The 14,100-nt window shown below is 32.6% G+C and overlaps 1 protein-coding gene across 1 annotated transcript; it reads right to left on the reverse strand.

Annotated features, from left to right (window-relative positions):
• Window positions 1-4,435: 4,435 nt before the first annotated feature.
• On the reverse strand, window positions 4,436-5,517 carry LOC142534808 (non-specific lipid transfer protein GPI-anchored 10-like). The gene is made up of 3 exons (XM_075641533.1): window positions 5,118-5,517; window positions 4,680-4,748; window positions 4,436-4,572 (listed from the first exon to the last, which is right to left on the reverse strand). The coding sequence occupies exons 1-3, from the start codon at window positions 5,515-5,517 to the stop codon at window positions 4,436-4,438; spliced, it is 606 nt and encodes a 201-aa protein (XP_075497648.1).
• Window positions 5,518-14,100: the final 8,583 nt, after the last annotated feature.

Raw genomic sequence — 14,100 nt, forward strand, 5'->3', positions numbered from 1 at the left:
ATGAACCCTGGTCGAGGAGATGAACTCTGGTCGGGTGACCTGAACCATTGTTGGGGAAGATGAATCTTGATCGAGCGATATGGCCCCTGGTCAGGTGAACTAAACCTAGGTCGATCGAGGCGAGATGACCCTGGTCAGGTGACCCGAACCCTGGTCGAGCTAGATGAACCTTGGTCGGGACATGAACCTTGATCGAAAAAGATGACCCTGGTCAGATTCATCATGATCATGTTTATAATGGCTATTGAGCAAAGTTGTAGTTTGTATATGATAACGAAAATACATTGAATGTTAATAAACTGTAGCGGTCAAATCCAATATAAATATCAATGTTAACTTAGATGCAATGAAATTAGACTGTGTTTGGACAAACATGTTTTTTTCTTTTCCGTTAGATTAATTAATTTCTGATTTAGTTCTAATTATATTGCTCTTTAACACCATTCGTTCATAATTTTGTATGGTTCTGCTTTATTGGGAAGTTATAAATATTGATATTTAACATTCCATTAGATAATATAAGTAAAACAAGTATCCCTTAAATATATATATATATATATATATATAATCGTTGATAAAGTTTTTAATATTGTATGTAATTTACACCCACTAATTGTTTGACAATTTTTTATAATATTTTATTTATATAAGTGTTACGTTTTGACAAATACAATAAATGTCACTGAAATTAATTCGATAATGAACCAATAATTAAAAAATTGATAATAAAAATAATAACAATAATAATAAAAATAATTTAAATAAAAATAAAATTTGAGTAAAAAAATGTATAAAATCTTGTAAAAAAAACAATGTATCAAACGATACAAATTCACTAAACAAAAACATAACACTTTTATATTAAATAAATGTCACTGAAATTAATTCGATAATGAATTAATAATTACAAAATTGATAATAACAATAATAACAATAATAATTTAAATAAAAATAAAATTTGAGTAAAAAATATGTATAAAATCTTGTAAAAAAAATTATTAAACGATACAAATTCACTAAACAAAATACATAACACTTTTATATTAAATAAATGTCACTGAAATTAATTCGATAATGAACCAATAATTACAAAATTTATAAAAAAATAATAATATAATAAAAAATAAAATTTGAGTAAAAAAATGTATAAAATCTTGTAAAAAAAAAAAACAATGTATCAAACGATACAAATTCACTAAACAAAATACATAACACTTTTACATTAATTAATTATTAAATTTAACTTTGATGCAATGAAATTAGACTGTGTTTGGACAAACATGTTTTTTTTCTTTTCCAATAGATTAATTAATTTCTGATTTAGTTCTAACTATATTGCTATTTAACATCATTCGTTCATAATTTTGTGTATGGTTCTGCTTTATTGGGAAGTTATAAATTTTGATATTTAACATTCGATTAGATAATATAAGTAAAACATGTATCCTTTAAATATATATATATATATATATATATATTGTTGATAAAGTTTTTAATAATGTATGTAATTTACACCCACCAATTATCTGACAACTTTTTATAGTGTTTTATTTATAAAAGTGTTATGTTTTGACAAATACAATAAATCTCACTTAAATTAATTAGATAATGAACTAATAATTACAAAATTGATAATACAATAATAACATTAATAATAGTAAAATAAAATTTGACTAAAAAATTGTAAAAAATCTTGTTTTAAAAAAAAGTATCAAACGATACAAATTCACTAACACAAAATACGTAACACTTTTATATTAATTAATCATTAAATTTAATTTAATCATTTAAGAAGAAAAAATCTCAATATCTAATCAGATAACTAAACGGAAATCGATGTTCATTAATGCCGCATAATCAGATATCTATATACTATATAAATATCTCAACCGTTTGAAAATTTTTAGACCAACTTCAAATTCATTATCATCTAAATATTTATTTTTAAAATCAAATGTGTACAATAATGGAAAAGACAATTATATATCAATAAGTTTGTTGAAAGAAAATCAAAAGGATTTAAAGATACAAGTAATAATACTTTGACAAAGAAATCATATTGGACAAAACAGAATTCAAAATTGATTCGAAAATCATAGTAGCTGATGATAAGGTAATAATCATAACTTTACATAGATAAAAAAAAGTAATGCGATTGAATTCATAAATTGAAAACATTATAATGATAAATGAACGTTTTATATATATGTAGGGACAAATGATACATTGTCTTCTATTTTCACACATCATCGACAAATTCCAAAATCAATTGCTCAGAAGATATCAAATGTTTGAAATAAATGTGAGAAAAATAACTAAAAATTACCCAAAATGTCAATGAAGACGTTGAACTAGTCATTCATACGAATATATATGAAAATTTAATTTCAAATCATTTGCAGAAGGAAAAACAAGGTTAAGTATTGTTAAGTATTGAGAAAAATAACTAAAGATTTGTTAAGCATTTTCTAAATGTTTTGCATCATATGGAACTAAAGTTAAAATTTATATAAACAGATATAATTTGAATTCTGAATAAGGTCAACCACGTAAGTAGTTTCTCGAGTGAAGGAAAAAGACAAGTTTTTAGAAGAGAAATTGTGCTCCTCAATATACAGTAAATTTCGTAAAAGAATTAAATATTCAAAATTGATAATTAATTCAATATAAAATATATGGTGCAGACTAGACAATAACATTAAGTTTATGGGAAGTTTATTATAAATGAAAGAAAATAATAATGCAACTATAGCATTTTTCAACACGAGATCAACATTTTATCTAGATGATAATTAAAACCATGAAATATTTTACATACTTCGTATTTACAAAAAAATATATAAATACGTTAATGAAATAAAAATTATAGTTGTCACACAACTACGATCATCAGCCACAACAAGAATGCTACTAAATCCTTATCGCAATGAAACAATAGAGATGAAAGCATCATAAACTGTTTAATTTATTTATCAACTAACTAGATGACACTAACGTTTATTGAAGTCATTATTACATAAAAATACATAAATAAATTTACATGATTAAAAAAAGAGAAAAAAATTTTCAATTAATTTTTTCAATTCCGAAATTGAAATTGAGTAAAGTTATTAAAAATTGATTGCAACTAACAATTTAAATTTATTACAAAAAATGATATTAAACATGTTCATCAACAAGTCGAAAAAAATAACAACAAAGAGAAAATAAATATGTAGATAGACAAGCAAATCGAAAATTCAACTAAGATCATCGTTGAGCAATTAATAAAACACAAGAAACACTTTTCATAAAATTCAATTGTTTCGTTAAAATTTAGGCAAATATCAATAACTAAGTAACAACATAATCAAAATAACACTAAAATAAAAATAATATCAGTATTAGTAAAATTTTATGTACAAATCATCATGACTCCAAATTTAAAATTACAAATAAAATTAAATCTTAATTTCTTATCTTAATAAATTGCAGAATATTCTCTACTACTTTAAGAAAAGATATCAAAAGTGGAAAACAAAACAAAATCGTGGTACGAGACATACAACAATTATATGAAAGTTTAATCAAAACAACTAATGGAGACAGTTGCCCAAAGTGTTTGGACATCAAAATCAATATAATTCTAAGGATATCATAATGAATAATACATAGAGTTCAATTAAAAAACCTAAACAATAATAATATTAACAGTAATATATTTTGTAGATATCATTTGACATTATCAGTCCAAGAAAATGAGCATATTACAAAAGTAACGTTGCTTGAAGATACTACTACAATGTTAGTTAGATACCAGTCAAGGATTTCATCCAAAAGGTAACAAATTATCCCATTTTTAAAATTTAAAAATATTTATTTTGTTTTTATAAATCATGATAATTCATTTAAAATAATTAAACAAAATAATAAAGTGCATTTAATCAGAGCCAAACATTCAAAATGACTACTTGAACAACTTGAAGAAACACAAACACAAAAATACAAATTTATATTTAGATTAACCAGATATAGTGAAGATCAAAAGGATGACCAATCAGTTATAATACATGCACTGCAGAAAACAAAAGGTGTAGTAGAAGAAAAAGATGAATCAAAGAAAATGTAGAAAACGACAGTCAAGGGAATACAAGAACGAAAAATGAAAGACACATGAAAACCCAATGAACACAAAATTTAAAGTATCTCTTATGTAATCGGATATTGTTAAGACAAAACCATTGATTATATCATGTAAATTAAGAAATCGATAATAATATCTTGGATATGGCCAAGTATAATCATATATTTTTTCATAAGTATTTTGGCATTGAATCAAATATCTGCAAGTTAATTAATGAGAAAAAATTCATTAACTAGAGCATATATTCAATAGATAGTAGAAACAAATAGCGCTAGTTTGAAAATGAGGCCATGTAGTTCAGCTAAGTAGGCTTCATTTGTCAGCACTGAAATAAATTGTAGCCATCAGAAGACACCACAATTGGCTTTTCACCTTCAGACTCACTTCGACATTGCGAATTCTAAATCCCATAATGCTCGGTCGGGGCGCTACTGTTACTACTGGAGAAGCTGGATAAACCACAGATGGTAAAGGCAGAACAAAGAATAAGATAGCAAAATTTATAAATCTGAATAAGTTGAGGGGGAGTTTCTTGAAGGTTAGAAAATTTGCAGACCCGCAACTGTTGAATTTGGTCTTGGCCCAAGGGAAACTTGAGCACCAGGGGTAGATGGCAAGGAAGCTCCTTGAAACAAAAACCAAATTAGTCGAGTATCAAAATAATGCTTATAAAAGTCGCTTGCTGGTTTTTCTTGCTTCATTCTTTACATTTTCATTCTAATATTGTATGCCACCTTTTTAAGCATCAATTATCTATTTTTTTCTTAAGTTTAGGAAAATAAATGTTGCATTAGACGTTTGGTTTTTTATTCCATTCATGTAAGAAAAAAGAGAATGGAATTAAATAATTTGATTATGAACTGGGCATTGAATTAAAAGCAATCCAAAATCTTAGATTTCAAGATGGTGCTGCATCTTCTTTTCTGTAAATGCGAATGGACTGTATGGTCCTTCATTTATAGGAAGGAATTAAATAATAGTTTAACATACATACCTCCGCAAATAGAAGGGTCTATTTGGAGATTGCACAGCTGAGGCAACTCTAGAGCAAGCGTTGTGTTGATAGGAAACGAACTCAAGGCAGACGGGTCATTGAGGAATGGACAAAGGCAAGTAGGCTTCTGGCCGTAGAGTTGGTTAAGACTATCACAACATGACTGCACTGGTGAAGCTGCCACGCCTTGCATGAACGGCGCACATGGGGCTAAACTTAGCAAATTCGGCCCACGCTCAGCAATTGTGTTATGGGCAATGGTCTTTAGGGAAACACAATGGAGAAACACAAGAAAGAGCGATATGGGGAGAAGAGGGAGATGAAAAGGCATTGCACAAGTTAGGTCGGTAACGCAAGTTTTGCTTGTGAGTTTTGAGGCGAATTCGCCATTGATTTTCATGTTAGCTAAATAGACGAAGAGTGCATTAGTTGGGCATGAACTGCAGAGCCATGCAATAGGTGCATGATCTCTTGACACACTTTTGTATGACCTCTCTCAAGCTACTGTCTAGGTTTCACTACTTTTTTTCATTTCTCTTGTGTCTATCATTCATATTTTCTGGTAAAGAAAATGTGTGGGATATGAAGTTTAGCAAAACCAGACAGCTCATTTAAGTATCGGTAGAAATATTCATTCAGAATTTGTGTATCATAGATAAAGATTTGTCATGCGTATTGATTATGAGAAGTTAAAAAAAATCGCAACTCGTTAAATTTGATACAACTTGTAGATAATTAAGAATATTACGAAAAATGATACAAAGAATGTCACAAAAATTTGGATTCTTAAACCATACACATATGTGATTTGATGAGGTTCTATTTCCACCTCAACTATTGTATTCTACTTCTTGCTACACCAATAAAACCTCTTTTTTCCTAATTAGTTGTTATTTCTTTGTTAGCCTTTATAAAATCTTCCTATTTTTTAGAGATTTAAAAAAAAAAATTGTTCCATTAAATATTAATAGTCATCAATGACTTAAAATATTTAAATTTTGAATATTATACATAAAGATATTAATATCTTTAATGCAATAAGAAGATCGTCTGAAATAAATAATTGTTGTCATAGAACCTTTTATTCTATACATAAACTGGCCATAGATAGATGAACAAATCATAATTCTTTTCTATTCTTTATAATTTATTTTGATTATCACCACTTTTAAGAATCATTAAATCCTATAAACGATAGATCATTGTTTCAAAAAAAAAAATTTTGTGGGCATAGATTTCTGGGTTTCTGGGAGGCTCAATTTTATGCTTTGGATCTACTGCTTGATGTATTAAAAATAAATTTTAATATATTTTGATCTTTTAAATTATTGTTTATTATGCAAAAGATTTTAAATATGATTTTTAAATTTTCGATTATAGTTAAGATATGGTTTTACGTAAGAGTTTAAATCTAATAAAATAGTCATCAAGTAAATATAATAAATCTTATGAGCCAAACTTTGAAAAAAAAATGTAAACCAAAATTTTTTAAAACCGATCAAATTCTTTAAGATATAAACAATCACATCAGTTTATCTTTAATTTATCTCCAAATTCGAATAGAATGCTTTTTATATATCTCTATAATATATATTCCTCTATTGATTTTTCTTTCTCTCACGAACTTGGCCTAGATAAAAAACTTAGTTTCAACATGCAGCAGCAGACGATGATTAATCCGGTCACGGTGGGGCTTCGTTTCAATCCCACAGACACAGAACTCATGCTCCTTCTAAACAAGAAGATCAATAACCAGCCACTCACATGCGACTATATCCGCACCGTAGATGTTTACAAGTATAATCCGTGGGAGTTGGCCGGTACTTTCTTCTTTCTTCAGTCTGTATTGGATTAGATTATAAAATAGATTTGTGATATATTGTGTGGTGTGTGCATGATCGTGATCAGTGGGTGGATTGTAGAAATTTTGTTAGAATTAAGGAGGGCGGTTTACTTTGTTATATATGCTTGCATGTGTGTTTTGATGTTTTTTGACTAACTAATAAAGAATTTTATGTTTTCAAAAAATATTTTTATCTGTTGCAGATACTAATACAAGTTGGGGGGATGGATTAATGTACTTTTTTACCCCGAGAGACCGGAAGTATATGAATGGCAGTCGACCGAACCGAGCCGGGTGATGGATTTTGGAAGGCAACGGCGATTGGTAAAAAAATGATAATAATGAATGTATTGGATTGAAGAGGACCTTGGTTTTTTACCAAGGGAAGGCCTCCAATGGAAAGAAGACTAACTGGATAATGCACGAGTACACTATTAACCAGCCTCCGAGACATCCGACGGGATCCATGCGGGTAAGAACTCTCTCAACATGTTTTTGTAAATATGGCCGGTCCTTTTTCCCGCAATTTTCTCAAGTCCGATCCATTCCGACATGTTTTTTTATGCCGTGTTTGTTCGCCACTTTTGCAGCTAGATGACTGCGTTCTGTGCCGGATTCGTGAGAGAAAACCGGCCGCCGCCGCTTCTGATTCTTGTAAACCATACACGAGACTTCTGAAAGTGAGAACCTGACATCCCACAAGCGTTCGAGAACTGAATCTGATCAGCAGCACGACGTTCCAGCGCAACACCATCTTCACCTACGAGCCGGATCTTCCATTAATGCACCAACAGTTTCAGCAGCGACAGCCGGATCTTCCATTAATGCACCAGCAAAATCAAACTGCTCTGCAATACACGAGTCAGCAGCACGGTAGTGTTCCACAGCAACAACAAAATCAGCCTGGTGGAGAGCTCGATTATTCTGTCCAGAGAAGATTAGAAGAAATAGAACATTTTCTTATGGATGATCTAGAAAACGACGACGAAGGTGTACTGATCGACAACTAGTTTGAACGACTCTATCTTCGTGATCAAATCTTGGATTTAGCATTGCTGCCATAGTGCCCACTTCATAATTATTTTATTTGTAATTTTAAATTTGGAGTTATAACAATTTGTAAATAAAATTTTGCTTATATTCATATTATTTTAATATTTTAATGTGATTTTGATTAATGTAGTTTGCTTAGTTATACGTGTGATATTTGCATAAATTTTAATGAAACAATTGAATTTTACGAGAAGTGTTTCTTTAATCGTGTTTTATCAATTGCTCAACATTAATGATATTAGTTGAATCTTCGATTTTCTTGTCTATCTATATATATTTCATTTTCTCTTTGTTGTTATTGTTTTCCGACTTATTGATGTTCATGTTTTATGTCATTTTTGGAAATAAATTTAAATTATTAGTTTCAATCAAATTTTAATAACTTGACTCATTTTCAATTTTGGTATTGAAAATTTTAATTGAATTTTTTTTCACTTAATTTTTAGGCATGCAAACTTATTTATGTATTTGTATGTAATAATAACTTCAACAAAAGTTAGTGTTATCCAGTGGATAAAATAAATTAACTGTTTATCATGCTTTCATCTCTATTACTTTATTGCGATAAGCGTTTAGTAGCATTATTGTTGTCACCATGATCATTTCATAAAATTTTATTTATATTAATTCAATGTTTTTGTGATAGACCTTAAATTGAAAAATACAAAAAGAATTGAGGAGTTTCTAACTAAATTTTAATAGTTATATTTTTTAAAAAAATATTATTATATTTATTTGTGAAATAAAGATATTGGAAAGAAGGAATCATGCTGGGTGTCATTTAGATTACTTTATATATATATATATATATATATATATATATATATATATATGTATGTTTACACGTATGTGTGTAAAAAAAGAATAAGCAAGAACAAGTCTACATAAAATTCAAGTGAAAAAGCGAAAAATTGAAAGGTAAAGTATTATCTTGCCTTAAGTAGTGAAAAATGCTACAATATAAATATTAGGAGATAAATAAATTATCAGTTATTATATAGTTGGTGGTTATAAATTATTAATGTATTTTCCAATTGAAGGTTACAAACATTTTTTCTGATTAGACATCTGCCCATGCATTATCTTTTGAAGGCTGCTCATGTAATGTCCCGAAAATTTGAAAGTCCACGTGAACCACATGCATGCAAGTTATTAAATTTCTTTGGTATTTTATTAAATTGTTTTAAAGCATTAAATGCATGTTTATTTTATTAATTCGTGATTAATTATTTTTATGCATAATTATTGCATGGTAGAATTTAATTCATGAAATTTTAAAAGTTCATGCATTAGGGTTTCTAAGTGTATTTCACGTTCGATCGAGGAACGGAGACCGGAGAATTCTCAGAAAAATTATTTCATTACATGATTTATTTTTATAAATTAATATAAGGTGTTTTTAAGGGTATTTTTCAAAATGGGATTTGATTGGGTATTTTTACCCGCATGATTTTATTTTTTAAATGTACGCAAATTTAATCGAATCGGGTGACGTTCTGAGGTTTCGACTTATATTTTCAAAATATTTTCAACGCGAAATATTTTTCGGGAGTGCGTTTGGATTTAACGGGCCTACTTTTAAGCTCATTGGGCTTAAACATCTTTTAAAATTTTAATTAACATGATTATTGTCCACTAATCTTCTAATTAACAATATCATTTAATCCTAAGCATCTCTTTACCTACCCGTAATCCCCCCATCAGCCGATCACCCCTTTTTCCATTCAAAAGCCTCTCGGTTTCATCAAATCTCAGCTGAATAATTCGGTCATCCTCCATTCTTGCAAAGGAAACTTTCGACTACACCAGTCTTGGCAAAGGATAAATCTCTCGGGTCTCCCTCTTCTTGCTTTGTTCACCAAATCATCCCCAGGCACGCTTGTTACTTTGTTTTGCTTCATACACGTCAATATTACTGTTGTGTGTACGAACCTTCATGAAATCATTTGATCTAGTTAAGCACATGGATAATATTTCGGTTTTTGCACCATTTCTATGCATTATATGTTATGTTATTCATATTTTCACGTTGAGTGCAAGGGGGCTGTCTCATGGCTTGCTGAATGGGTCCCTTTACTTGTAAGGTTGCTGTCTTTGGGTTGGGAACGATCTGTAGGGGGTGGGGACTAAAAACCGTGAGTTTACAGCAAGGGGGTTTGGATGGTTTCGGTGGATCGCGCGCAAAGGGGTAAGATCGGGCTGTGCATGTGCTCAAACCCAACCCAGCCATGTTTCAGACGGTGTAGAGCCTAGTGTGTTGTTAGGAGGGAGTCATGGAATTTTGGTTGAGGGAGAAGCTCGGTCTTCAGAGGCTTGGTGTGAGTTGGGAAGAAGGTGATAGTTTCGGCCGTTACGGGTGGTGCAGCAGCTGGTTGCTTGGGTTAGGCTTAGTTAAGAAGAGTAGTTAGGTCCTAATGGTGAGTGTTATCGGCTGAACAAGTGGTGGAGTGAGAGAGGACCGAAAGAAAATATGGTTTGGGGTGACATGTGTTGAGATGAGAGCAAGGGAAGGGGATGGCCGAGGGTGGCAAATTTCTTGGAAGTTTCAGCCGTGGTTTTAGGAGCTTGAGTACATGTTTTAGGAGCTTTAAGTGTATTTAAGATATGGTAAACAAATTGGGAAAAATTCGGTCAAGTTTCGAGTCGATTCGGGTTAAAATCGAGACCTCGGTCCAAGTTTTAAAACGAGTCGGTTAAGTTCTGATTTTGGCTCGAGTTTACGTCTAGGAATGCTTATAAATATGTTTTGGGACATTTTAAGGAGTTTGGTAAGTTTCGGGTCAATTTTAGAGGTCCAGGGTTGAAATGATAATTTTCGGGTTTCCAAGGGCAAAATGGTCATTTTGCACCCGGGTTGAGATTTTGGTCCTGACAGCGCCCTGAGCACAAATTTATGATATTTTAAATGTTTATGCATCATGCTCACGATTTTAAGATTTTATGAAGATATACGTCGCATGCTTGGATTTAAGAAAATTGCATTGGTGCATGATTTTTATAAGTGATGAAAATGATAATGTTTTGAATGACGGGAATTAGTTGTGGCTATCGAAGTATATGTAAATGTTTAAGATGTATATATAAATGCTGATGATGAGGCCTAGGCACAGTGGATGGGTAATCCTGTCACTGATGTCCGACAGCCGCGGGTACCGCGGTTCTATGTATGATGGATCCATCGTAAATGATGATGTACGATAGTCACCTCTAATGAACTGAATTCACTGATGATAAATGAGGAACGATAGAATGAATGATGAACGATAAATGATAAACGATGAATGATGAATTATGAATGATGATTATTGATGAGATGTTTTGACACATGATTTAACACGACACGTTTATGTTACGTTTTTAAAGTTCATGAAAGGTATGTTGATGATATTTTTCACTGCTGTGTGCTATGTATATGTATTTGCTATTAACGGTGCAGGTGTGTTGAGTCTTTAGACTCACTGGGCGTGTGTGATGCAGGTGAGCTTAATGATGAGGGGACTGAAGGTGACGAACTCTGAGTAGGCAGACCTGATGCGGCGACACGACCCGAGGACCGCATATTTTCCGCATTATAATTATTAGATTGAGTGGAGATGAATAATTTCCTACGTTGATGATTTTTAAGATTTTGACTGGTTCATGTTTACTTATGATTTTGGGATGAGTTTGGTTATTTTAAACTGCACTATTTTTTTACTGTCAAATATTTAAGATCATTTTTAAATGTTATATTTTTCTGTACAACGCATGCATGAGAAACGTTTAAATGTTATTTCGAAAATGTGAGCTTTAAAAAAAAATATTTCCGCACTTTTAAAACGGTAGACGTTTCAGCTCATGTCATGTTCTCTAACAACTGTTCATGCCATGTGCTTTGTCAGCAGGCATGGCGACCCATATTGTGCTGGTCTTGTCATGGGCACATTGTCAAGCTAGTGATTTCTAGTCGTGGTGACCCATACTGGCAGGCCTGTCTCCTAGCCATCGGCCCAATGGTAAGGACCTCGATCTGGAAAGATATTTTTCGATTATTAAGTGAGATGAACCCTGGTTAGGCGAGACGAACCCTAGTTGAGTGACTTGTACCCTGGTCAGGGAAGATGAACCCTGGTCGGGTGACCTAGACCTAGTCGGGTGACCTGAATCTTGTCCGGACAAGATGAACCTTGGTTGAGGGAGATGAACTCTGGTCGGGTAACCTGAAACCTGGTCGACTGATCTGAATCTTGGTCAGGAGAGATAAACCTTGGTCGAAAGAGATGAACTCTGGTCGGGTGACCTAAACCTTGGTCGAGAAAGATGAACCCTAGTCGGACGAGATGACCCTGGTCTGGTGACCTGAACCCTGGTCGAGGAAGATGAACCCTTATAGGGCGAGATGACCCAATCGGTGACATGAACTTTGGTCGGCCAAAACGAACCCTAGTCAGGCGATATGACCTTGGTCAGGTGACCTGGCTCTTGGTCGGACAGATGAACCTGATCAGGTGACTGAACCCTGGTCGAGGAAAATGAACCCGGGTTGGACGAGATAACCCTAGTTGGGCGACCTAAATCCTGGTTGAGCGAGATGAACCCTGGTCGGGCAATATAATCCTAGTCAAGGAAATGAACCTGGTCGGGTATCCTAAACCTTGGCTAACTTCTAACTGTGTTGTACTCAGTTTCTCGGGAGCAACTTGAAGTGTGATCATGCTTAGTCCTTTCTTTCTGCTCGAGTCCAAGGATGACCCGGGCATTTCTAGGTCATCAACACTCTATCCTTAAATAGTGGGGTTAGAGTCTTACTCGCTGTCCAATTAGTCATGCTTGGACTCCGTCGAAAAGGCAGATAATCTTGTTTTCCGATCGGCTCCGCTGTACTTGTTCTGCTATTGATGAAATATTCATTTTCTAGCTCAATCATTTCTGTTGGAACATTTCATGTTCGCAGTCTTGATTTTGATGTTAAAAAAATTTGATATTTTGTTTCTAATGATTTACCGTAATGCGGGAAGCTGAAACTGATCAGAATTCGAACTGATCAGTTAAACGAGCCGAAACTGAAGCTATCGAGATGCTAACTGAAAACATCAACTTACAGAACCCAGCTGACCAGTTCAACTGACGAGTCAAGTGATTTCACCAGCCCAACTGAAGATCAGTTCAAATGACCAGTTAGGAACATCAATTTGGAATCAATCAGTTGCAGATCAAGACAAGTTATCTTAATGGATTTTAGCTACACACAAGGGTACAAAAGCATCTGTACTATCGAAGGTACAATAATGGATGCAGGAAAGATAAAAGCCGAGAGATTCCTGGAGACATGTCAGTAAAGTCAAGACACATATATCAAGGAATGCATTTAAGCTGCAACGATCACTTGTGATGAATCTTGGAGTACGGTCTCAATGCCTCTATAAATGCAAGCTCAAGACCATCAGCAAACAGAGTTAACATAAGTGTGAAAAACAAAGAGGGCACGCATATTGCATAACAGCTTACAAGAAGCAATCATCCCAGAGGAACACTTCATCGTATTATCAGCTTAGATTAGAAGCACAATTCCCTCAGTGTGTGAGAACACTTTCGTGTAGTTTTCAGATATCAGTTTTCACACACTCACACTCACCACCACTCAAATACAGTCTTGCACAAAGATAATAAACTTGTGTATGTAGTCTTTGACACACAGATGTTAAACAAGTGTTGGCTGAAAGGTGATGCCTTCAGTCTAGACTAGGAGTTCAGTTAGAAAGTCGGTAAGTCTTAAGCTGGGTGGGTTATTACACTTGTTGTAATTAATCAAAGTCTTAGATGTATCCGAACATCCATAAACATATCTTGTGTTATTTTTGTTAAAATGCTTGTTTTTGCTCTTAACTGATTTGATCAGTTCAGCTGATATCAGTTCAGTTCTACATATGACTGAACTGATATAAGCCAGAACTGATCCCATGTAGTTTTCAGTTACTCAGATGCACAGGATACAAAACATATCGGTGTTCCTTAACGAATGATTATTTCGAGTGTCTTCCGCTTGGTTTGAAAAAACCAAACTCGATTTAATTAATCGGTGTACACATTCTTAGAACACGAGCTATT

This window comes from Primulina tabacum, unplaced genomic scaffold (assembly GCF_025594145.1).
Source record: "Primulina tabacum isolate GXHZ01 unplaced genomic scaffold, ASM2559414v2 Contig688, whole genome shotgun sequence".
Classification (NCBI taxonomy): Eukaryota; Viridiplantae; Streptophyta; class Magnoliopsida; order Lamiales; family Gesneriaceae; genus Primulina; species Primulina tabacum.